The sequence below is a fragment of the Passer domesticus genome, chromosome 11, assembly GCF_036417665.1.
Source record: "Passer domesticus isolate bPasDom1 chromosome 11, bPasDom1.hap1, whole genome shotgun sequence".
In the NCBI taxonomy this organism is placed as follows: domain Eukaryota; kingdom Metazoa; phylum Chordata; class Aves; order Passeriformes; family Passeridae; genus Passer; species Passer domesticus.
This window is the reverse complement of record NC_087484.1, coordinates 21,176,516-21,200,530: the sequence shown is the minus strand read 5'-3', so window position 1 is coordinate 21,200,530 and position 24,015 is coordinate 21,176,516. Positions and strand designations below refer to the sequence as shown.

Sequence of the window (24,015 nt, the reverse complement as noted above, 5' to 3'; positions counted from 1 at the left end):
CAGCTTTGCTCTTGGGTTGTGTTTGACAATTTGAAGGCTGTTAAGGGAAAAAGATTGTTTGGAGGAGGAGGAGGAGGTGGGAGGAACGGAAGAAGCTCACTGGGTGTAAAACCATAAGGGGATTCCCAGTTGTTTCCTACAGCTGCAGGAATTGCAGCTGCACGTTTGGACATGGCTCCCAGCAGCTGAATCTCCTTCAGTTCAACCCCCCCGGGCCCTTGAGCTGCACTGGAGCTTCCTGAAGGGCTGATCAGAGCAGCTCCTGGCAGCTCAGTCCCCATCCCTGCTGCTATTAAAAAATAAATTACTGCCTCTCAAAGCACACATCAAATCCTTACTGAGAGGGCTGGGTGGGGGTGTGAGGGGAGGAAAAGGAGGGGACCAACAGCAGCTTCAGGAGCTTTTCAGAGCCATCCGGCTGCAGGATGTGGGGAAAGTGTGAAGAGCAGCAGCACTGCTGATGCCCCAGCACAGAGCCCTGGGGTCAGCCCTGAAGTGGGGCTGCTTTCCAGGAACAGCAGCGTGGGGGAAACCTGGATGGGCCCTGAGGGGCTCTGCCAGCCCATGGTGCTGCTGGGGAAGGGGGTTACACTGCCCTGGCTTTGGGGATGGGGATGAAGGAGGTTGTTTCCTCTCCCAGTTCCTGCTGGGCTGCAGGAGGAAGCTGGTTTGATGCCCAGGGCACCACAAAAAGGAATCTCATCAGAAGGAATCTCATCTCTCCCAGAGCCTGCTGATCCAGAGGGTGCAGTGTGGTCACGGCTGAGGATGCCCAAGTGCTACAGCTTTGCCAGATCCCGTGTCTCCAAGCACCAGGTGAGGGGGTTGAGTGTGGGCTCGTGGCAGAGTTTGGGATGAGGAGCCTGTGGTCATCAGCTGATCTCAGCCTTTTGTGTGCCCTTGAGCAATGCCATGGGAATTTTGCCCTTCTGTGAGCTTCTGCCAACTCCTGTTCGCTTCTCTCTTCTCCTTCTTGATTTTTATACATCAAACTTCCTTGAAAATGGAGGAAATGAAACCACAGGGCTTTTTTGTGAGTGACAAGGGACTGGTCAGCCTCCTCCCAGAGAAGAAATGAAATTTAGGGGGAAGGCAAGAAAATTATCTCCCTGATCATTTTTGCTGGTTTCAGGAGTTTGGAGGCCACGTGGTCGGGCAGTTCATCTCCCAACTCTGCAAATATCCCGTGGGCACCACGGAACACATGGCATGTGGAGCATGGACCTGCTGGTCCCAGACAGGTCCTGCTGCAGGGCTGGATCCTTTCTCCATAGTTTTGAACCCTTTCCCAGCTAGGTAGATCTGGGTGAAGTTTTCCTCCTCAGAGGCTGGGTTTGCTGGGGACTTGGGGATGTGTGAGGACCGTGGGAAGGGGGAGACATGGGGTGGGGAGGTGGAGAGCAGGGGCAGATGGGGCTGAGGAGGAGCATATTGCCTTGGGAATGTGGATCTTTGTTTCCTGGCAGCTGCAGGAAGAGCCATTTCTGCTGACTTTCACACAGGGACTAGCACTCAGGAGGTCCTGAGTGTGGGTGGTTCTGACTTGGGCCCTGGGTGCTGGGTTTGCTGAAATCTTGAGCAGCCCCAGGACACCCAAAGGTCTGAGAGCAGGGGGATAAGAGCGTCCTGAATCTCACTTGGACAAGGTGAGGGACATGCACTGGCTTCCCAAAGTTACTGGAGATTCAACATCTAGGACATGTCCAGCCTTGGCTTGGGATGCAGCAGAAATAACAGCACCTTCTTCCCCCACAGGACACGCATCCCTGGGCTCCTGTCAAACCCTGAGCTGGGCGCTGGAGGCAAGAGGGGTCTGGAGGGACACAAGGGGAATAGGTGCCATGCAGGGGTGGCATTTCTCCACCTTGCAGGAGTGATGGCGTGGCTGAGCAGGGCAGAGCCACCCCCGGTCGCCATCTCTGTGGGCTGAAACCCCAAGTGAGGGTTCTGCTGCGTAGAGGAGTCACCCTGCAGGGCTCGTCCCCAGGAGCTGTGTGACACCCTGTACCCCTGGCTGCCTGCTGGGCCCCGTGGTTCCTCCTTGCCGTGGGTGAGTGCATGACCCGGGCTGGGAGCGCTGTGCTGGGTGAGGAGAGCAGGGCCGCGCTCGCTGCTCCATGTGACTGCAGTTTCCGCTGCAGCCTCCTTCCGCAAAGCCTAAATTGGTGCTCAGAGAGAGGGCGGGTGGCACACGGCCTGCAGGGTGGCACACAGACCCTGTGGGTGGCACACGGACCCCGCGGGTCACCCCTGTCCCCAGGACCCCCCTGAGCGCAGCTGAGGGGCCGCAGGATGGATGGTGCCAAAGCCCAGGTGCTGTTCCACATGGTGAGTACTGCTCCCCGATACCTGTGATGGGGAAAACACCACGGGGGTTCCCTGTGCCAGTCTGGGGACCCGTGGTGTCACTAACACCCGTGCTCGAAGAGCTGTGGCTGCGTGGGCTCGTGCCGGGGCTGGTGTGGAGCGTGGGGAGCACCCTGGGAGCTCCCAGAGCTCTTGGATGTGGGCTCTGGTGTAGGGCTGCGGGCAAGGGTTTCCTGCTGGGGCTGCTGCCTCCTCTCCTGGCTGGCCAGGTGCCATCCCACCAGCTCCAGGGAGCACTGGGAGGATGGAGGTGCTTCTGGTGTTCAAAGTAGCTGAGAAAGGTTGAGCTGAGTGAAGGAAAGTGGGAGTTTCTGCAGAGAACCAAAACCGTGGTCTTTGGGTGCAGCAAGGACCAAGGTCCAGGACAGCAGGGTCCCTCTCCTGCCACTGTGTCTGGGTATGAGCTGCTGCTGGACTCCAAGAACTTAAGAGGGCAAAAGGTGCAGTGTGTCACTTGCAGCCTGGGGAAAGGGACTACCTCTCCACCTCCCCCAGAGTAATAAATCCTGCTTTGATAAGGCACCAGCTCAACAATTCGGCTGTGCCAAGGAAGGAGACAGCCCAGGACATGCCCTGCTCCCTCTGTGCTGCGAGGCTCTGGCTACCTGGGCTGCCCAAAATAACCCTGTTTCTCCTTCATGCAGTGGCAGCTGTGAAAGTGCCGTGTGTCAAACACTCGCTGAGCCCTCACTGCTCATTTGCCTGAGTTTCAGCTTTTCCCCAGATGCAAATGCCGTCAGCTCCGCTCCCACCAGGTCAGTAACGGGGCAGCTCCTGCTGGACAGCCTCTGTTCCCTGGGGAACATCCCCAGCAGGGATGGGCACTGTGGGACTTGGGGGGTGGGTTGGTGTCCCCTGGGAGTGTTTGATACCAAGAGGGGGCACAGGAGCCCTGCTGGGGGACACCCTGCTCGAAGGATGCAGCTCAGTGGCCTTCACGAGCAGCTGTGCAGCACCCATGGTGCCTTCCCCCTGTGCGCTGCCACCCCTGTCCCTGCTCTCCCCCTGCCTCCAGGCTCAAACTGGGGCAGCCCCACGAGGGCTTCTGCTGGGGTGGGTGGGCTCAGTGCCAAGGCTCTGTGCCCCTTCTTCCACGGGCAGCTCATGGTGGCCCAGGTCACCTGGGCCTTTTGGGGTGAACAGTTTGCAGCTTCTGACCTCCTCCCCTCTGCCTCCCTCTCCACAGGAGTGCCGCCACTGGGATGGAGGCTCCGCTCCCTGGTGTCTCCCTGCTTCTTCTCCTCCTGGCTGTGGGATGGGGAAGCAGGATGGACGCAGCCTGGGCACCATCTCCTGGGAGCTGTGAGCTTGTAAGTCCTCTTTTGTGAACCCTCACCCCTCTGAGTGCTTGGTCCTGCCTGGCAAAGCCCAGGCAGCTCAGCATCTCCAGACCTTCTCCATCCCAGCTACTGGCTTGGAGTGGACTCGTGGGCCAAGGCTACAACCAGAGCCACCTCCTCCTCCCTTACTGTACTCCCCAGACTTCTCCCTCCTCATCTCCTGTCTCCCACAGTGGTGTTATATATCCTCCTCTTCCTTCAGGTGCAGAGCATCATGGATTGCACTGGCAGATGGCTGAGTTCCATCCCAGGAAACCTTCGAGGCGATACCGAGGAGCTGTTTCTTGATGACAACACTATCCAGGTCCTGGGCAATGCCTCTCTGCTCCTGTATCCCCAGCTCTGGCATCTCAGCCTGACCAGGAACAGGCTGGAGCTCATTGAGCCCGGTGCCTTCCTCAGCAGCCAAGGCCTGGAGGTGCTCTCCTTGACAGACAACCTGCTCTTCACCAACTACTCGCTGACAGCCGCTGCTCTGTCTGCTCTGCCGGCCTTGAGGATGCTGGATCTGGCTGGAAACCAGCTCAGGGAGGACATGGTATCAGTTTTGGTCTCAAACCTCTCTTCCCTGGAGTCCCTGTCTGTGGCCAGAAACATCATCATGAGGCTGGACTCATCCACCTTCACAAACCTGACAGAGCTGCTGGAGCTGAACCTGGAGAAGAACTACATCTTTGAGATTGACAATGCTTTTGAAGGGCTGCAGAGGCTGCAGAGGCTCAACATAGCTTACAACTACCTCCCGTGTCTGGTGGGGTTTGACCTGACCCAGCTTAGGGTGCTCAACGTCAGCAACAATGTCATTGAGTGGTTTCTGACCCTGGAAATTGATGACCTCTTTGAGCTGGAGGTGCTGGACCTGTCCCACAACCGCCTCCTGTTCTTCCCTGTGCTGCCCCAGAAGAGCAAGCTGCACACCTTGCTGCTGCAGGACAACAGGATGAGCTTCTACCAGCGTCTCCCCAACGGCACCTCCCTGGCCAACGTCACCATGCAGTTCCTGATCATTGATGGCAACTCCACCAACATCACAACAGTCAGGCTCTGGGACGAGCTCTGCCACAGCAACCTCTCCTCCCTGCGCCTCCTGGACATGAGCCAGAATGAAGTCTGGGGCCTGCCAGATGAATTCTTGGCCCAGATGCCCTCTCTGACCCACCTGAAGCTCAACCAGAACTGCCTGGAGTCATTTCACCTGTCGGAGGAGGACCCCTTGGCCATGCTGACAGAGCTGGACCTCAGCCAGAACCAGCTGGTGGAGCTGGGGGTGAAGGTGGGCGCTGGGGACATCCTGCCCAGCCTGCAGCTCTTTAACCTCAGCACCAACAGGCTGCAGGCTCTTCCTCCCGGGATTTTCACCCGCACCAGGAAGATCACTACTCTGGACCTCAGCTACAACCGGGTTGACCTCTGTCCCCAGCCAGGTGAGGCTGAGAGTCTCGCCTGCGTGGACATCAGGGGTGTGGAGACCTTGACCCACCTCTCCTTGGCTGGCTGTGGTTTGCAGGGGATGGATGGCCGTCCCTTCCAGGGGACATCACTGGTTCATCTGGACCTCTCTGACAACCGCCAGCTGCTGTCCGGGGACCCGGGGTGGCTGCAGGACCTTGTCCTGACCCTGCAGGTGCTGTCTCTGAGGAACACCAGCCTCTCTTCCACCGCCGTGGACCTCTCTGCCCTGAGCAGCCTGGTGCGCTTGGACCTCTCCGGAAATTGCTTGGCTGCATTCCCCGCCTCGCTGGTCAGGCTGAGGCTGCGCAGCCTGGACCTGCGGGACAACTGCCTGCGGGCGCTGCCGCAGGACGTGGCACGAGTGCCGCTGGGGAGCAGCCTGCGGGAGCTCTACCTCAGCCGAAACCCCTACAACTGCTGCACGCTGGGCTGGTGGGACGCCCTGCAGCGGGCCGAGGGGCTGCGCGTCCCCGACGGGCCAGAGGTGACCTGCAGCCACGGGTCCCGCGCGCTCAGCCCCGGCGCGCTGCCCCAGCCCGTGCTGCAGGGCTGCCGCTGGCACGAGGCCGACCTGGCGCTGCTCTACCTGGTGCTGGCTCTGCCCACCTGCCTGACGCTCCTGGTGGCCTTCGTTGTTGTCTTGCTCGTGGTCAAGGAGAAGCTGCTGAGAATGGTGAAAAGCCGGTGTGGGGTGTCCAGCCCTTACTAATGGCTGAGGAAGAGGAAGGGCTTGGGAATAGTCAATAACAGGGGGTGGCCAAGAGTACAGGTGATAACCCCTCCAAGGTGGTCGAGATGGAAACCTGGTGGATGCAGGACAGGAGGTGCTGGGAGAGCTGCCCTAATGGTACCCAAAGGGTGAGGGCTGTGTCTGGTGATGGAGCACTGGGAATCCTCAAGGAACATGTCTTCAGCAGAAACCTTCAGCTGGTCTTGGTGAGAGCTGAGTGGACAGGACATCAAACATTCCTTGGCTGAAAGGACAGGTTGCCCAGAAAATCTGTGGATGCCCCGTCTGTGGAAGTGGATCAAGGCCGGGTTGGAGTGGGCTTGGAGCAATCTGATCTAGAGGAAGGTGTTGTAACCAGATGGGTTTTAAAGGTCCCTTCTAACCCAGACCATTCTGGGATTCTGTGACAGTTTTCTCCACCACTGCTTTCCCCACCCACCTTCCGGCTGTTCCTTTTATTTATTCCCACCTGTAGCCAATTCAAAATGTCTTCCAGATCTGCAACCAGCCTCCACAAAGTGCCCCAGGCTGGAGCAAACATCACCTGGGTGCTGTGGGGTCTCTGTAGTCACAACTTTCCACACTGCTTTTGCCAGCACTGCCAAACTCGCAGGCAACCCTGATCATGCACCATGTGTGTGTGCTGATAAAGACAGGCGTTGTCAGCAGGGCTGAAAGACACATTTTGGGGTGTTGTTTCTTCACCAAGTCACAGTCTGGGTCAGAAAAGTGCATTAGAAACAGCCCAGGTTGCAACAACAGGAAATATCGATTGAAAAGCAGGAGAGTAAATTACATCCCTCAGTGATATTTTATCATGGATTTATGTTTCTCCAGTGACTGCTGGATTAAACATACAAAGGAAACAAGAGAAATCCTTCCTCCATGTTGTGCAAGCCCTGCTCCCTCGGGCAGTGCCCGGGGGTTTCCTCCACCCAGCTCTGCTCACAGCACCTCTGCCTCTCCCAGAGCAGCAAGCACTACCTGGGGAAGTGCTGCTCTGTTCCTCGGGGGTCACTGAGGGGAAAGGAGAAGTGGTGGTGGTTTGTGCTAACTCAGAAGCCCTTCTGAGAACTGGAGTGGCTTTATTCCTGTGGCACTGTTGGCATTTTTCTAGTGAAACGTGTGTAATGGGAACAGGGCACAGGGAAGTGTGCAGCAGTGTTTGAGTGGGAATTGTAGTCGGTGATGTGGGGTGTGCTGGGGCTCAAGCCCAGGGGAGTTGTCCTGTGGGGTGATGGAGGGAGATGCCCAGGAGCTGGGAGGATGCCAGGGATGGTGCAGGCAGGGGAGCCAAGGCTGGCAGCAGGGCAGGCACGGGTGTGGGACTGGGCTTGTGGGGGAGCCTGCTGCAGCTGGTGGCTGTGCAAGGCTGGAAGATGGATGGGTCAGACCCTGCTAGAGCAGCAGCAGCTCCACTGGGCTGAGAGCAGGACAGGCTCTGGAAACCCATCTGTCAGATCTGGCTCGGAAATGATCACTTTCTGCCTCTATTTTAGACTGAAATAGCCAAAACCAAAGCAGGCCCCAACTGGGGAATCCCTCAGCCTATTTCAATCCTTCTTTCTGCCCGTAAGCTGCACCCTGGGGGACAGCAGTGACCTATAAATACATCCCTGCACTGCCCCCCAGCTGCATTCCAGAGTCTCCCCGCTGGCAGGGTGAGCAGGTGCCCCTGTGAGCTCCCCTCTCCCTGGGGCTGGGCTTGGAAGGGGGATGTGTGTCCTTCCCCAGCTCCACAGCCAGTGCTCCTGCTCCATCTGGTGTGGGGTGTGGGTTGCAGCTGTGGGAGAACATACAGGGAGGAACCCGAGCACCTGGCACTGCCCAGGGCATGGCTAAAAAGGAGGTATTCTGAATTGTATGGAGCTGATGGGGACACTCAACATTCCCTCATGATGGTGCCTGGAAAGCCATGGCTCACATGGAGCTGTGATGTGAATGGGATGCTGGGGCAGCAAGAGGAGATTCCACTTTCTGAGGTGTCCTTACAAAGCTGCTCTCAGCATCTTTGCAAGGCCGTGGTGATCAGGGAAGGCTCTTGGTGACTGGAGAACCCAAGGGTCCCACCCAGCTTCAGTAACAGCCAAAGGGCCATCCCAGAGAGCAACAGGGCAGGAACCTTCATGTTGGGAAAACCATGGAATAATGTTCTTTGTTTGGAGTTCTAGAAAAAGAGGGGCTGGAAGAAGTCAGCATGGACTGCTGAGGCTAAGTTATGCCTGCCCAACCTGCTTTCCCCTCAGGATGAAATGGATGGATGTGTAGGCTAGGGGAGAGTGGTGGGTTCCCTGTGCCTCAGCAAGGCTTTGGACACAGAGTCCCACAGTGCTCTCCATACAAATGCAGATGTCACAGTCTGGGTGGGTGGGCAGCAGGCAGGTCAGGATCAGTGGCAGTGGAGTGCAGAGGGCTGTGGCCAGTGGGATGTGTTCTGCCAGGAGGCTGCTGAGGGGGCTGTTTTGGGATCTGTCCCATTTCATGTCTTCATGCATGACCTAAAGCTGGCTGTGAAGAGCCTTCCTGTCAAGTTCCCAGAGGATCCCAAACTGGGAAGACCAACATGGCTCCCTGCTGAAGGTCTGGGGTGGGCTGGAGGAACAGGCCAGCAGGAACCTCACAATCCAGGCACTCCTTTGGCCTCATGCAGCCCTCACTGGAGAGGGGGCCATGCCCAGGCCGTGTCCTGGTCAGGATGAAGCTGGTGGCAGGCTGGAAGTGGAGGAGAGGTTCCCAGGGGCCCTGTCCCTCCCAAGTGGGAGACCTTTCTGTGTTGTTATGTTGTTGAGGCAAGGCCTGTGCCAGACCCCTGCACACCCTTTCCTGTCCTCGGAGAGCTGAGTCAGCCTTTACATTCTTTTAATTTTGGCAAGTGAGGCCTCAGCTTTCAATTCTCTCCTGACTGAAGACCCCCTTGGCCAAGTGTGAGCTCCCTCGTCCTTTCTAGTGACAGCAAAGCACTGTGATTTAACTGACACTTGCTCCATGTTTTTCACAGCAGTGATTCATTTTGGGGTGGAGGAGGAGAGCTCTTCCAGCTGCTCCTCCAGCCACTCCTCTTAGTTCTGTCAGGCAGCAGTTTGTTGAGGCCCCTCAGTTTGGGGTGAAGGCCCATCTCACCCACAGCCCTCACAGCTGCCTGGGTTCAGAAAGCCAAAACTCAGTTGTAAAATTGGGTTGTAAAATTTCCCAAAGAATCCTAATCTTAGTCCTCCAGTTCTTACATGAGAACAGGACTGATCTGTAGAGACCAGCCAAGGCAGACAGCTGGACTAAAACCTTTGGTGGGACAAGTCTGTCTGACTCTAGAACCCTCCCCAGCCTTTGACCTTCTACCACTCTGGTTTTTCAGATACTTTAAGCACATTCTCCCAGAACTGAGCACTTATGAGGAAGCATCATCCAGGAGTGTAAGGACCCAACCATCCCACTGCAGCAGTTTGAAATCACTGTGTTTTCAAAAGTACTTTTAAGACTAATTCATTTTCAAGATATTCATTCTATTACATGTAAGGACTTATTTTTGTGTAAGCTAAAACTGGAGATTTAAGCATTGCTAGGGAAATGTGAGAGCAATATTCTCAATGCAGAGTTGATTTATCCAGAATGACTGATACATATTTAACTTCCCAGCAGGCAACAATAATCACCCTATTTGTACAGTACAGCTTTAACAGTGTCCTCAGGACATGAATATTTAATGTTTCATATTCAGCCCAAGCTGACTAAAATGTAAAAAATTGAAAGATTAAATAATTTAAAATTCTTTTATGGAGGAAAAGACTAAAACTAGCCAACAGTTTCAGCTATGCAGTTTCTATTTAATCAAGTCTGGCTTCTTAAACAAAGCTCACTTAGGCCTGGGATTGCTGTGGCACCTTGGGTTCTCCTGAGCCAATGTATGATGGCATTCTTCTCTCTGCTGGGACGCTGAGATTTGTCTCTGAACTGCCAGTCTTTGTCTGGAATCAGATCTCTTCATCTGACTCCATGTCCCAAGCACAGGACTCCAGCTGCTCATCCTGTGGGAAATCCACCTCAACGTTGTAAACGAAGTCGGGGTCATCCTTCTTCTTCCTGTTCTTTTCAAAGACCTTGTCCATGATGCTCTTCCTTTTGGCCAGTTCCTTATCATCCAGTTTGTTCATATCCTCCTCTGGGTCAATGGTCTCTTCCTGATGAAACCTTTCCAAGCTCTCAGACAGGCTGTGTCCTTCCAAATGGCCTCTCAGCAAGCTGTAGAGCTTCTGGAGCTGGTGCAGCGAGACCCCTTCCAGGTAGGCCTTGTGCCGAGGGTTGTTCTTCAGCTGCTCGGCAGCCCTGCTGCAGTCTGGGGAGAGCCAGCACAGGCACCTGCAGCTCCAGCCAACCTCCTCCCACTGACAAACCCTCCCAAACCCTCCCCGGGGGTCTCTCCAGGCCCTCCAGGCTCAGATGGAACCCTGGGCTCCTGGCAGAGGCAGCATTACCCCAGCACAGCCCCTGCCAACAACTGCTGCCAACGGGCTCTGCATGCAGCTGGGCAAAGAGTGAGTGAATGCACTCAGGAAGGAAGGGATGACTGCACTCAGGAAGGAACGGCTGCACTCAGGAAGGAATGGCTGCACTCAGGAGGGAATGACTGCACTCAGGAGGGAATGACTGCACTCAGGAGGGAATGACTGCACTCAGGAAGGAATGACTGCACTCAGGAAGGAATGACTGCACTCAGGAGGGAATGACTGCACTCAGGAAGGAATGACTGCACTCAGGAGGGAATGACTGCACTCAGGAGGGAATGACTGCACTCAGGAAGGAATGACTGCACTCAGGAAGGAAGGGATGACTGCATTCAGGAAGGAATGACTGCACTCAGGAAGGAACGACTGCACTCAGGAAGGAAGGGATGACTGCATTCAGGAAGGAACGACTGCATTCAGGAAGGAATGGCTGCACTCAGGAAGGAATGGCTGCACTCAGGAAGGAATGGCTGCACTCAGGAAGGAACGACTGCACTCAGGAAGGAATGGCTGCACTCAGGAAGGAATGGCTGCACTCAGGAGTGAACGCCCCTCACCTGAGAACCTGGAGAAATTCCTGACGGGCATGATGCGCTGGCGAGTCTTGTCCTGGCTGTTGTCTCTGTAGATGAGGATGATGGACGGGGGCTGGAAGCAGATCCCACATTTCTGTGCACTGAAAGGCATCCTGCCTCCATCAGAGCCTGCAGCAGCTTTCCCTGGGGAACAGGGGAAGGGAAAGAGGTGGCTGAGTCTCTCAGTGCTGCTCTTTGTGTCAGGAGTTCAGCAAAACCACAGAACCCCAGAGTGCTTTGGGTCAGACTGGGCCTTAAAGCCCATTCTAATTTAATTATGAAATTAAATTAGAGGGGACTTAAAAATCCAGATCTGCTGCAGATTCTGTTCCCAGCTCAGTGGACAGCACTGAGTACAGGTGTTTCTTTTATTTTGAATAACATAAATAGGTTAAAACCCAATATTTTTATTGATTTAAATACTTTTATTGGTTTAAATATTTCTATTGGTTTAAATATTTTTTATTGGTTTAAAACAAATAAAAACTGTTTTTAAATGAGTGAAAATATGTCAAACATTAAGATGGTTTGCAGACTGCAGTAAGGCAAAGTGACATATTTTACCCTCAAAAACCAATGTATTTCTCCACATCAAGAAAAATTGCATTAATGTTGAAAAGCTGCTTGGAGGCAGAATTGGAAACACTCCCTCCTTTGTAAAAAATCACACAGGAAGGAGTTTGAACATGCAGTAATGTCCTTAAAAATGGAAAATTTCCAGTGCTGGGTTGGTGGGGACTTGGAGGAACGTGGAGTAGTGGAAGCTGTCCCTGCCCATGGCAGAGGGTGGAACGAGAGGAGCTTTAAGGTCCCTCCAACCCGAACCATCCCGGGGTTCCACGAAGACGAGAAGCACAAAGGCGAGCAGCCCTTCGGACCTGCGGCAGAGAGCCTCCGTGTCTCCGGTAACCGGGGCCGGGCCCGGCCCTGCCGCGCCCCGGGGCTCCAGCAGCGCCCCGGCGGCACCGGGAGGGACCGCAGTGGGTGCGTGTGCTCCAGCAGGGGCATCCCAGAGCCCAGGGCACAGGCTGTGTGCAGCCAGCTCTGGGATATCCCCAGTGAGGAGATCCACACCCTCTCTGGGATCTGTGCAGGGCTCTGTCACTGCCCAGGAAAGTTCTTCCTCGTGTCCAGGTGGAACTGCTGGGCTCAGGCCCTGCCCGTGGCTCTGGTGCCATTGCTGAGCCTGGAGCAGAGCCTGGGCCCAGCTCTGCCCCTCCTGCAGCCAGGGCCAGCCAGGGCTGAGGGTCCCTCTCAGCTGGGGCTCCTCTCCAGGCGGAGCAGCCCCAGCTCCCTCAGCCTTTCCTGGGCACCCAGAGGCTCCAGGCCCTTCCTCCGCTGCCCCGCTCCGGGAACTCCCTGTCTCCCTTACCCTCTCGCCCTGTCCCCTCACCTCGGGCGGCGCAGAAAGCCTCTTCTTCCCCTTCTTCCCCTTCTTCTCCCTCCTCCTCCTCCTCCCGCTCCCGCTCCTCCCCCGGCCCGGCCCTGCCTCCCCGGCCGGTTGCCATGGCGCCGCCGCCGCCGCCGAGCCCCAGCGGCAAAGGCCCGCTCCGCCAAGGCCCCTTTCGGGCTGCCCTCACCTGCGCCTGCGGGACACAGCACGGCGGAGCAATGGGCGCGCGGGCCCCGCGCGGTCAGGCGGCGCCGGGGGCAGCCCGCGCGGAGCGGGGCGGCATGGCGGGCGGGCGGCGGGGCGCGGTGCGGGCCGGGGCCGGGGCCGGGCTGGGCGCGCTGCTCTGCGCCCTCCGTGAGTGCCCGCGGGAACCGCCGGGAGAGCAGGGCGGGGTGCGCAGGGCACGGCCACTCTGCTCCGGAGACAGGCTGGGGGTGCTCACCGGGAGAAGGGAGGGATGCCGGGAGAGCTCAGAGCCCCTTCCAAGTGTCAAAGGGGTCCAGGAGAGCTGGAGAGGGACTGGGGACAGGGCACGGAGGGACAGGACAAGGGAATGGCTCCCACTGCCAGAGGGCAGGGGTGGGTGGGTTATTGGGATGGATTCTCCCGTGTGAGGGAGGTGAGGCCCTGGCACAGCGTGCCCAGAGCAGCTGCGGCTGGAATTGCTCAAGGACAGACCTGGAGTGCCCTGGGCTTGGGGATGGCGCCCCTGCCCAAAGCTGAGGGTTGGGAAAAAATGGGCTTTGAGGTCTCTTCCAACCCAAACCACCCTGTGACTCAGGATTTGGGAACTATGGTTGGCCAGTGAACCAGGAAACCTCTTGTGCTCTTTGGTCACAGCCAAGTAGTGCTTCCCTTCTTCTGGGAGAGGGTTTGCAGATGAGGTGTTCATGAGTTATGGAGCTTTTCCAGCCCCTGCGGTGGCTGTGCTGTTACACTGTGGGCTCTGTGTCACCTCAGATGTGCAGGCAGCCTGCCGGGGCACCACTGTCACACAGGAGCTGCTGAACGAGGGGTTTCACAGGTGAGTCCTCCCCCTGCCTCCCTCAGCATAGCGTGCCACAGCATTTCCTGCTGCAAGAAGCTGCTCTTCTCTCCCTGTGCAGTTGTGTCAGCTCCCTGGGCACCTGTCAGGAATGTGTTAACAGCATCAAGGGATTAATTAACAGGAGGGAAAATAGGAGCCCCCTTTCTAAAGCTTCTGTGGAGGCCGTTGGTGGTTCTGAGACATTCACAAAGAAGTGAAACTTCATTTTGGCCGTGGTTGTGGGGTTGAGGTTGAGAAGGCTGGACAGGGAAGTGTGACCAGAGTTAGTTGCACTCGGTGTGGGAGCTCATCTCCTCTGAGAAATGTCTCTTGGGATTCTTGTCAAGTGTGGGTGTGAATGTTTTGCTCCTGCTGCTGTTTGAAGGGAGCTGCTGGTGAAGGTGGAGCTGGGGGAGGATGCAGCAGGATGTGCAGTGGCAGCTCAGGTGCAGCTGCCTCCAGGAGTCTACGTGGATCCCTACGAGCTGGCAGCACTGCAGCAGCACAACCTGACAAAGGTAATGGCCCCACACAGGAGACGTGGCAGGGGGTCAGGCAGGGACTTGGAATGTCTGGTCATTACCTGGCTCGTTAAACCAAGGTGATTAACTCCTGGAAGGAGGTGCCAAACAATATAATCTCCCTGGTGTCTTCTTGTAGCTCAGCTCTCTTGGTGCTGCTGGTATTGTCACACACAGGTGATGTGCCAGGGAGCTGCTGCTCCTCTCTTAGCCCCACAGCTGTGGTGAGAGGGCTGGGGTTCAGAAGGGGGAAGGGAAACCCCCAAGGAGGTGCTGGGGAGCTCCAAGTGCTGTGTGTTTGCACTGAGCAGCTCCAGCTTCATTTTCATCCCAGCTTTCTGTGCTGCTGCCCAGTCTGTGCTTCACCTTGGAGAGATGTGCACAGGCTGTGCCTTTTGTCTGCTGGGGTGCCTGGTTGCTGTAAAACATGGGTGCAGGGGCTGTGGGCAGCTCCTGCCCTTGGCATGCCTGGGGTGCAGGTCTGGCCTTGCTGACTCCTCACAGGTTTGGCTGTAGGCACAGTGATGTAGCCATGATATCTTACGAAAAATCCTCTGCTAGGATTTTTCCTGTCCTGAGGAGTTGAGAACCTCAGGAAAGAAATGTAAACAATAACTACATGCTGCTGTGGAATACAGCAGGTGCATCTGCCATTGGTCCAAGTGGATTGTTTTCAGTTAGTGACCAATCACAGCCACCTTGTGCCAAGGCTGTGAGCAGTCACAGGATTTTGTTATGCATTCTATTCCTATTCTGTTCTTGTCTTGGTAGCCTTCTGATCTTCTTCTTCTTCTTCTTCTTCTTCTTCTTCTTCTTCTGATCTTCTTCTTCTTCTTCTTCTTCTTCTGATCTTCTTCTTCTTCTTCTTCTTCTGATCTTCTTCTTCTTCTTCTTCTTCTTCTGATCTTCTTCTTCTTCTTCTTCTTCTTCTTCTTCTTCTTCTTCTTCTGATCTTCTTCTTCTTCTTCTTCTTCTTCTTCTTCTTCTTCTTCTTCTTCTGATCTTCTTCTCGTTCTTCTTCTCGTTCTTCTTCTCGTTCTTCTCGTTCTTCTTCTCGTTCTTCTTCTCGTTCTTCTTCTCGTTCTTCTTCTTTCTTCTTCTTTCTTCTTCTTTCTTCTTCTTTCTTCTTCTTTCTTCTTCTTTCTTCTTCTTTCTTCTTCTTTCTTCTTCTTTCTTCTTCTTTCTTCTTCTTTCTTCTTCTTTCTTCTTCTTCTTTTCTCTGTTCTTTTAGTATAGTTTTAATGTAGTATTTTAATATAATATATAACATAATAAATCAGCCTTCTGAGCAAAATGGAGTCAAGCCTCGTGTCATCACACAAAGCGTTGCCAAGACAAGACAGTGACACTGTGAGCTTTTCCCACACAGGAGTCACTCCTTGAAGACAGTCCTGAAAAGGTATTTTGGAACAGCTTTAGGCTGGAATTCCCAACTTGACCATCCCGACCACAAAATCACTGTTAGTGTTAGAACGAGGGCGGCAAACAGTTTTTGATTTGCACCACAAGCACTCCCATGTCTCTCCCTGCTTGCAGGCAGTGCTGTTCCCTGCTGCCATTGACGTGGAGGCCCCCGAGTACTCGGCCAAGGCTCTTGTGCTGCTGCTGTTCCTGGAGGCGGAGGCGCGCTGCTCCCGCTGCCTCCGCGGCGCCGTGCCCGTGCACGCCCGCTACCACCGGCCAGCCCGGGGCACGGCCCACGCCTCCGTGCCCCTGCAGAGCCCCGGGCTGCTGCTCTGCTGCTGCCACGGTGAGGTCCTCGTGGGTGCTCGTGGGCAGTCCCAGCTCTGGTTGTGTTGGGGTGCAGCTCTGGGTGGTTGTGTGAACGTGAGCGGAAGGCGCTGATAAAAACCTCGTTGTCTTCCTCGCTGGGTGCTGCTGCCTGGCCAAAGCAGGGGTTTGTCACAGCCTGCCCTGTGTCACAGCCTGCCCTGTGTCACAGCCTGCCCTGTGTCACAGCCTGCTCTGTGCTGTGCTGCTGCCACTGTACCCCTGTGCTGCTTGGGCTCTTCTTGGAAGGCGTGGCAGTTGTCATGATCCGTGTTCATCATGATCCTGGTTTGCCAAAGACTCCCTGCTCTGACTTTTCCCATGGCAGCTGGAGCTGTGCAGGGTGTGTTCATAGCCACTGTCACTTATTTAGAGTAATCAAAGTATTCAGGTGGCTTCTGACACTGTTGCTGCATTCCCTTTATGTAAAGGGGGGATGTAGGAAACTGTGCCTGAAGCTTGGAATGGTTGGGCTCTCAAACTCTGGTGAAACCAGAACCTGATATCCACTACAATTAATATTTCAATTTATGTGAACAACTAAATCCTGTATTTTTGTTACAAATTTTGTGTCCCTTCACAAAATCATTCCTGCCAAGTCAAGCACACTAATGATTTTCAACTGCTTTTTCTTTACTTGTGCATTATTTGAGCAATGATTTTCTGGGATAAGCATAGGGACAGACAGGATTACCCAGTCACTTTAAAAAGGAGTGTTAAATCTTCCTGGCACATTTACTAGTTATGAGCAGGAAAACATTTCTTATTAATGATTAATGGGGAAGGATTTAAAGTATTGGAAGGGGGATCTCTTGTGTGCTGACAGGAGGCCAAGAAGAGAAATGGCCTTACTTATTTTGGGAAAAATTCCAGCTACATGGCTAAAGTTGAGGGGTCTGCAGGCTAACCAGGAATTCTTTGCCCTGTTAAGGACAGAAGGGCCAAGATACCACACAGGTGAGATTCTTTCTTGGGTACCTCCTGTATCAGGAAGGGAAGAGTTGTAAAGTCCACAACAAACACTGCCCATTGTCACTTTGGCCATGCAGAGGTGTTTCACCACTTGGCTCCCAGGGAATAGATTCTGTTGAGCTGTTCTGGGAGAAAAGATCCCTTATTTGGAAAAAGCTTGCAGGCCAGGTTGCTTATCCTGCCTGGCTCCTGGTGATGCAGGAATGCCTTCTCTAGGTCAGCTGTCTGCAGAGTGCTGGGAACCTGCTGAAGTGGATGCTCCCTGCTCCTCTGACACCACCAGTCCCTGTCAGTGGCACACCACAAAACACAGACCTGTGAGTTCTCCCTCGGTTCTTTTTAACAACTGCTGCCTTTTTGTTATAATTAACACCTTTCTGGATTAATTTTTTTTTCCTTTCTGACTGGCTTTTAGTGGGGGTCATCCTGCCCTTCTGCTGTGTTTACGGGGATTGTGCTCTTCTGGCCCTTTAGCATGGCTGCTCTCCTGATCTTTTCTTTTTTCCTTACTGGTTTCCTTGGAATCCTAGGATATATTTGTCACTGGCCAAATAAAGAAAAGTCTTTACAACACTGGGTTAGACCAGTAGCAAGGTGGAAGATGATAATCTAGCTAAAGTAATGGTGAAACTGCAAAGATTTAAGGAGTAGCATCCTAAAAAAAAGGCCACTTCTATTTGTTGGTTGTTACCTGTTTGGGTGTCTAGGAAAAGATGAAGTTTCTTACTGTATTCAAAACCAAGGAAAGTTGGATCTTTAGTGTGGCCAACAACTGTCTTTGATGTCCAAAAGTGTCACAGCAGTGTAGAGATTCAGAAACTAGACTGGTTTATATAATGAAATAATCTGTTGCTGTTCTAAGACATGTGCCTTCCTATATATAAGATACCTGCAGGCCACTGGTACATCTGTAGCTGTTGTCCATAAACATTTTGCAGCTTCCTGTATCAATGAAAAAACCAAATGGTTGTTGACTTTGGAGAAATCTGTCCTTAGTGGTCTGAGCTCACCTTGGGAGCTGCTCTCCCTGCAGCATTCCAGACATAGCCTGGAGTGGGAGCAGAGATCCAGGGATACAGACGGCAGCAGATCCATTTCTGAGCTGTGCAGTGCAGCAGTGGCTGTGAATGAAAAGGAGATGCCCCATCCTGGTTCTGATATTGAGTCTCAGAAGAAGCTTTAGCTGAGTGCTAATTAAATCAGGGTCTGGTTCCTCATCCTCTCAGTAGCAGTCAAAAAGAAACAGCTGGTCAAATGAGTGTTATATATTTATTTTTCTTTGTAGGCATATGAGGAATTGATGCTGAGGGTTCCTGTGGGGCTCAGGGAGCACAGTTCCCTGGTGTGTGCCCTGACCCTGCTCACCACAGGGCTCTGCTCTGGCCTGATCCTCGCTGCTGCCTGCAAGTATGGACACTTCTCTCAGTGACCTGAGGAACGTGGGGTGTCTGACCTCCATCCAGCACAGCCAGCTGCAGCTTTCATGGGCTCCTGGATGGATCCTGCTCTGCTCTGAGTTATATCTTGGGGGTGCAAGGCTCCCATAATGGGTTATGGTTCCTTTGGCTCATAGTGCTTACAAATGCCTTCTGCAGCCCAGAGGACATTTTGGGTGTGTTGTCAAAAACCAAAGCAGATGGAGAGTGGGAAAAAGCTTCAAAAAGCTGAAAGCACTGCTGGGGGTAATGAGGCAACAATCAGGAGTGGGTTTTGGGCTCCTATTCCCTGCTTCCAGTGCAGTGCTACCTCTTGCAGAGGTGTTTGTATTTCTGTACTCAGGGATTGGTTATTAAGGGTATGAAAAACATTATTGAGTCATTAAAATTTCTGAATTTTGATCTTGTTGTGCAGATGGGTTATGTATGTGTTTGTGAAGGGACATTCTGTGCCTACCTGGGACATGTCAATAATCTCTCCCATCCTAATGACTCTGAGGGCTTGGCTGCTCTTGGCCTAATTAGAATGACAGGGTCATTAAGGTTGGAAAAGCCCTCCAAGATCATTGAGTCCAACCATTCCCCCAGTGCTGCCACAGCCACTCCTAACCCATGTCCCCAAGTGCCACATCCACATGTCTGTGAAACCCCTCCAGGGGACTCCACCACTGCCCTGGGCAGCTGTGCCAGGGCTGGGCAGCCCTTCCCAAGAGGAGCCTTTCCCAATATCCATCCTGAGCCTCCCCTGGCACAGCTTGAGGCTGTTCCCTCGTCCTGTCCCTGTTTCCTGGGAGAAGAGCCCCACCCTCACATGGTTCCATGTCCTGTCAGGAGTTCTGAAGGTTCCCCTGAGCCTCCTTTTCTCCAAGCTGAACTGGTCAGAATTGAAAGAGTTTAGAAAATTTGAATAAATTTCACCCTATTTCACGAATGGAAAGAAACCCTTGGAAGATGAAAGTGAAGGACAGGATAGTGACTAGTATCAAATATTTAGGAGGTGTACATTCAGTCTCCAGGACAGTTGATAAATAGAAGGAAATGGAGAGGAAATTACCTAATGGAGAAGCAGAGAGGCTCTGGAGTAGCAGAGCTCAGGCGCTGTCTGCAGCTGTCGGTAGGTGGCACTGGGAGCCCACGGTAAAAGAGACTTTATTCCCGATAAACCTCAAATAAATTAGTCAAAACAGGGAATCTGGCTGAGTGTGTGTGTGAGGGGGTGAGGGAAAATTCCTTCCAAGAGCTCCCTGTGCAGCCTTTCATCGATGTCCCTTGGGCATCTTTCTCCTGCTGGAATTCAGCAGAGTGAATTCCTTGTGACTGCTTCCATGGGAGGCTGGAAACATCAGAGAGATTTGGGCTGTCAGCACTGGGACCAGTGCTGTGCCACTTGTCTCCAGGTGGGATGTTTCATTCCCAGAGCTGGGTTTGTTCCTGTGCTCTGTGGTGACTCTGGGTTGGAGCCTGACCCTTGGAATGGCAACATCCCAGACTGCCAGAGATGAGGAACGGGATTTCACTGCCTGTTTTTTGACACCAGGATTTTTTTTAATCCCTCAGCTAAATCAATCTCCCTGACAAAACCTAGGGAAGGGGAATGGGAACGAAACAAAAAATATTGCAGGTGGAAAAAATATGGAAGTAAAGTGTATATCAAGATTGCCATCAATCACCTTTTCAAGTGAACCTAAGTAATTAATTCTGATTAATGTGAAGTATGAGAGGAATGGCAGAGCTTCACAAGGGGTGGTTTTTGTTGTGGCAGATATTTGCTGTTTTTAAATCCATGGCACTTGTATTATAAATACAGCAGACACTTTTTTCCTTACAAACTGTAAATAAGTCTGATAACCATAACAGTGTTAATTACAAAGGAATTTGCCAGTGAATCTCTCTGTCAGAGCAGAAACTGCTGTCACTAAGGCAGCACAGAATTCAGCAGGTGTGCCATGCAGGAGGATTCAAGTGCCAGCTCCAGAGGGATCACAGAGATCAGAGGAGGAGCTGTGTCCTGTGCAAAAATTCTGACAGTTTTGGAGACAGAAATGAGGTGTTCGGGAGTTCTTGGCAAAAAACCACCACAAGGAGGGTTGGACACAAACATCCCCATCCTTAATATGTTTAAGGACTGAATCAGAGCAGGGAAAGAAAAGGGGATGGGGCATTAAAGGGTGTGTTGGGAATTAAGGCTTTCTGAATCACAGAGAAATGGGCATAACAAAAAAAGAAAAATACGAAAAAACCCTCCTGAAAAGCTGTGCCTGGGGAGAGAGACAGAAGGGAGGGAGGGGAGTCAGGATTCTGCAAATGGAGCTGGAGCTGAGAGGGGCTGGGGGTAGGAGGCTGAGGCAGCACGGAGAGGTGAGGAGGGATGGGGAGGAAGGCCAGGGAAGGGTGAAGCCACAAACCTGCTGTGGCTGCCCCAGGGCTGTTGCAGAGGTGAATTAGCAGTGGCTGGGCTGAGTCAGAAAGGGGAAAGCAACCATGGGAAGAGAAGTGAAAGCACGGCTGTGCCCCTGGGGGATCGGATCGGGGTCACTTGGGAATGCTGTTCATGGAAAATGGGCACAGCTGCAGGGACAGGGGTTCTGTGGTTCCCTGAGCTTCTCTGGAGAGTGAGGGAACATACAGCCAACAAGTGTTGGATGGAGCCCACAAGCTGGAAATTGGGATGTGCCTGGACCTGCAGGGAGGATTGGGGTGTCCATGGATCCTTTTCCTGAGAGCTGGGGAAGAGGAATTGCCTGGTGAGTGTGCTGCTCCTTCCACGAGGAAAATCGGGTCTTGTTTCAAACTGGGGTGCACAGAGGAGCTGATGGAAGCTTGGAGAAATCATGGAAGATGAAATAGCCCCTGGGAATTTTGCGGGAGAAGCCCTGAGGGCACATACACGCTGTGATCCTACCGGATCTCTTGGAAGCTGCGTCTCCACCTGGAAGGGGCAGCACAGAAAGCTCTGTGTGTCCTGCTGCTGCCACAGAGCTGTGAGCCCTGTGCCGGGGGCTCTGAGGGGCTCCCTGAGGCTGGAGGGAGCAGGGCTGTGAGCCCTGTGCCGGGGGGGCTCTGAGGGGCTCCCCGAGGCTGGAGGGAGCAGGGCTGTGAGCCCTGTGCCGGGGGCTCTGAGGGGCACCCCAAGGTTCGAGGGAGCAGGGCTGTGAGCCCTGTGCCGGGGGCTCTGAGGGGCTCCCTGAGGCTGGAGGGAGCAGGGCTGTGAGCCCTGTGCCGGGGGCTCTGAGGGGCTCCCACAGGCTGGAGGGAGCAGGGCTGTGAGCCCTGTGCCGGGGGCTCTGAGGGGCTCCCCGAGGCTGGAGGGAGCAGGGCTGTGAGCCCTGTGCCGGGGGCTCTGAGGGGCTCCCACAGCCTGGAGGGAGCAGGGCTGTGAGCCCTGTGCCGGGGGCTCTGAGGGGCTCCCCGAGGCTGGAGGGAGCAGGGCTGTGAGCCCTGTGCCGGGGGCTCTGAGGGGCTCCCACAGCCTGGAGGGAGCAGGGCTGTGAGCCCTGTGCCGGGGGCTCTGAGGGGCTCTCACATCCTGGAGGGAGCAGGGCTGTGAGCCCTGTGCCGGGGGCTCTGAGGGGCTCCCAGAGGCTGGAGGGAGCAGGGCTGTGAGCCCTGTGCCGGGGGGGCTCTGAGGGGCTCCCCGAGGCTGGAGGGAGCAGGGCTGTGAGCCCTGTGCCGGGGGCTCTGAGGGGCACCCCAAGGTTCGAGGGAGCAGGGCTGTGAGCCCTGTGCCGGGGGCTCTGAGGGGCTCCCTGAGGCTGGAGGGAGCAGGGCTGTGAGCCCTGTGCCGGGGGCTCTGAGGGGCTCCCACAGGCTGGAGGGAGCAGGGCTGTGAGCCCTGTGCCGGGGGCTCTGAGGGGCTCCCCGAGGCTGGAGGGAGCAGGGCTGTGAGCCCTGTGCCGGGGGCTCTGAGGGGCTCCCACAGCCTGGAGGGAGCAGGGCTGTGAGCCCTGTGCCGGGGGCTCTGAGGGGCTCCCCGAGGCTGGAGGGAGCAGGGCTGTGAGCCCTGTGCCGGGGGCTCTGAGGGGCTCCCACAGCCTGGAGGGAGCAGGGCTGTGAGCCCTGTGCCGGGGGCTCTGAGGGGCTCTCACATCCTGGAGGGAGCAGGGCTGTGAGCCCTGTGCCGGGGGCTCTGAGGGGCTCCCAGAGGCTGGAGGGAGCAGGGCTGTGAGCCCTGTGCCGGGGGCTCTGAGGGGCTCCCCCAGGCTGGAGGGAGCAGGGCTGTGAGCCCTGTGCCGGGGGCTCTGAGGGGCTCCCACAGCCTGGAGGGAGCAGGGCTGTGAGCCCTGTGCCGGGGGCTCTGAGGGGCTCCCACAGGCTGGAGGGAGCAGGGCTGTGAGCCCTGTGCCGGGGGCTCTGAGGGGCTCTCACAGCCTGGAGGGAGCAGGGTTTGTTTGTTCTCACACAGAAGGCACAGAATGAGCCCCTGGCATTGCAGGGGGAGAGAGCCAGCACACAGCAGGAACACAGAGTGCCCAGAGCAGCTGTGGCTGCCCCTGGATCCCTGGAATGCCCAAGGCCAGGCTGGACGGGGCTGGGAGAACCTGGGACACTGGAAGGTGTCCTCATGGCAGGGTGGCACTGGGTGGGCTGTAAGGCCCCTCCAACCCAGGACATTCCGTGGTTCCATGAAGCCCCGTGGTGCTCTGATGCTCCTGGGGAATGGGGGGTCCCCTCCCTGAGCCAGGGCAGGGCTGGGGGAGGCACTCAGACCCTGCAGGAAGGACCCGTGCGGGGCTGAACCCCTTCTCCTCACAAAATAAAGCACGGAGGAAATAAACTCTGAATTAAGCACCACGAGATGGGTGGAGGAGAGCCACTTTAGATGGATGCTGGATGTTTTAGGGTGGTGGAAAAGTCCTAGTGGACTTTTCCCCCTGCAGGTGGTTGTTGTCCACAGCCAGAGAAAAATAAGAGATCCAAACAGCCTAGAAAAAGAAAAATGTTACAGCTATAATATATATTTTTATATATAAAAGATATGATAAAGCAGTAGATATTACATATGATATAATAAATGCTATTTGTAATATATCTATATATATATTATATAATAAATATTGCAACATTTATTTTTTATATATTATAAACATATATATGTATATATATGTATATAATATAGATATCATACACATATATTATTAATAACATTATTATATAGAGTATATATATTATATAACATATATACATTAAATATATGTATTTTATAGCTACAATATAAATTACTATACCACACATGATAAAAATGATGTATATAACATTTATTATAAAACATCTATATATAAAACAATTATATAAATATAAATATAAATATATAGAACAATTATATATAGTATACATAATGAATATAAATATTATTTATATATTTACAAATATATATAAAACAATTACATATAGTATACATAATGAATATAAATATTATTTATATATATACAAATATATATATAAAACAATTATATATAGTATACATAATGAATATAAATATTATTTTTATATATACAAATATTATATATATAAAACAATTATATATAGTACACATAATGAATATAAATATTATTGATGTATTATATATATATTTAAAAATTAACTTTTAAATGCTGTCAGGATTATTTTTCTCTGACCCTGTTCTAGAGAAATAAATTTTTTATATGTATTAAAAAAATATATATATAAAGAACCAATATATATATTTATAAATACAGATTTACATAAAATTAATTTTATAAATGTATTAATTTATATTTATATTTATATTTATATTTATATTTATATTTATATTTATATTTATATTTATATTTATTTATATTTATTTATAAAGAAATTAATGCTAGATATAGTTGATAGGTACGAAAGGCATTCCCCACCAGCCAGGAGCGGACTACAACTCCCGTCATGCCCCGCAGTGCCACAGCTTCCGGTGCGCGGCGGGCGGTGCCCCC

At 53.3% G+C, this 24,015-nt stretch overlaps 3 protein-coding genes across 3 annotated transcripts; 2 read left to right on the top strand and 1 right to left on the bottom strand.

Annotated features, from left to right (window-relative positions):
- Positions 1–523: 523 nt before the first annotated feature.
- On the top strand, positions 524–9,933 carry NRROS (negative regulator of reactive oxygen species). The gene is made up of 4 exons (XM_064435672.1): positions 524–2,328; positions 3,012–3,122; positions 3,554–3,677; positions 3,910–9,933. Exons 1-4 carry the CDS (start codon positions 2,297–2,299, stop codon positions 5,866–5,868), a joined length of 2,226 nt encoding a protein of 741 aa, XP_064291742.1. The 5' UTR covers positions 524–2,296; the 3' UTR covers positions 5,869–9,933.
- On the bottom strand, positions 9,690–12,482 carry CEP19 (centrosomal protein 19). The gene is made up of 3 exons (XM_064435674.1): positions 12,357–12,482; positions 10,946–11,107; positions 9,690–10,219 (listed from the first exon to the last, which is right to left on the bottom strand). The coding sequence occupies exons 1-3, from the start codon at positions 12,469–12,471 to the stop codon at positions 9,858–9,860; spliced, it is 639 nt and encodes a 212-aa protein (XP_064291744.1). The 5' UTR covers positions 12,472–12,482; the 3' UTR covers positions 9,690–9,857.
- On the top strand, positions 12,455–18,484 carry PIGX (phosphatidylinositol glycan anchor biosynthesis class X). Its single transcript, XM_064435673.1, has 6 exons — positions 12,455–12,710; positions 13,317–13,380; positions 13,769–13,901; positions 15,441–15,654; positions 16,863–16,963; positions 17,932–18,484. The coding sequence occupies exons 1-6, from the start codon at positions 12,470–12,472 to the stop codon at positions 18,073–18,075; spliced, it is 897 nt and encodes a 298-aa protein (XP_064291743.1). The 5' UTR covers positions 12,455–12,469; the 3' UTR covers positions 18,076–18,484.
- Positions 18,485–24,015: the final 5,531 nt, after the last annotated feature.

Bases quoted from the DNA above. Each gene is read 5' to 3' on its own strand.
- CEP19 (XM_064435674.1), bottom strand. From the start codon at position 12,471: ATGGCAACCGGCCGGGGAGGCAGGGCCGGGCCGGGGGAGGAGCGGGAG. The intron at 11,108-12,356 runs GTGAGGGGACAG...CCTGTTCCCCAG, and splicing joins GGCTTTCTGCGCCGCCCGAG to GGAAAGCTGCTGCAGGCTCT. The intron at 10,220-10,945 runs GTGAGGGGCGTT...GGCTCTCCCCAG, and splicing joins GAATTTCTCCAGGTTCTCAG to ACTGCAGCAGGGCTGCCGAG.
- NRROS (XM_064435672.1), top strand. From the start codon at position 2,297: ATGGTGCCAAAGCCCAGGTGCTGTTCCACATG. The intron at 3,123-3,553 runs GTCAGTAACGGG...CCCTCTCCACAG, and splicing joins GTCAGCTCCGCTCCCACCAG to GAGTGCCGCCACTGGGATGG. The intron at 3,678-3,909 runs GTAAGTCCTCTT...CTCTTCCTTCAG, and splicing joins CTCCTGGGAGCTGTGAGCTT to GTGCAGAGCATCATGGATTG.
- PIGX (XM_064435673.1), top strand. From the start codon at position 12,470: ATGGCGCCGCCGCCGCCGCCGAGCCCCAGCGGCAAAGGCCCGCTCCGC. The intron at 12,711-13,316 runs GTGAGTGCCCGC...GTGTCACCTCAG, and splicing joins CGCGCTGCTCTGCGCCCTCC to ATGTGCAGGCAGCCTGCCGG. The intron at 13,902-15,440 runs GTAATGGCCCCA...CCCTGCTTGCAG, and splicing joins AGCAGCACAACCTGACAAAG to GCAGTGCTGTTCCCTGCTGC.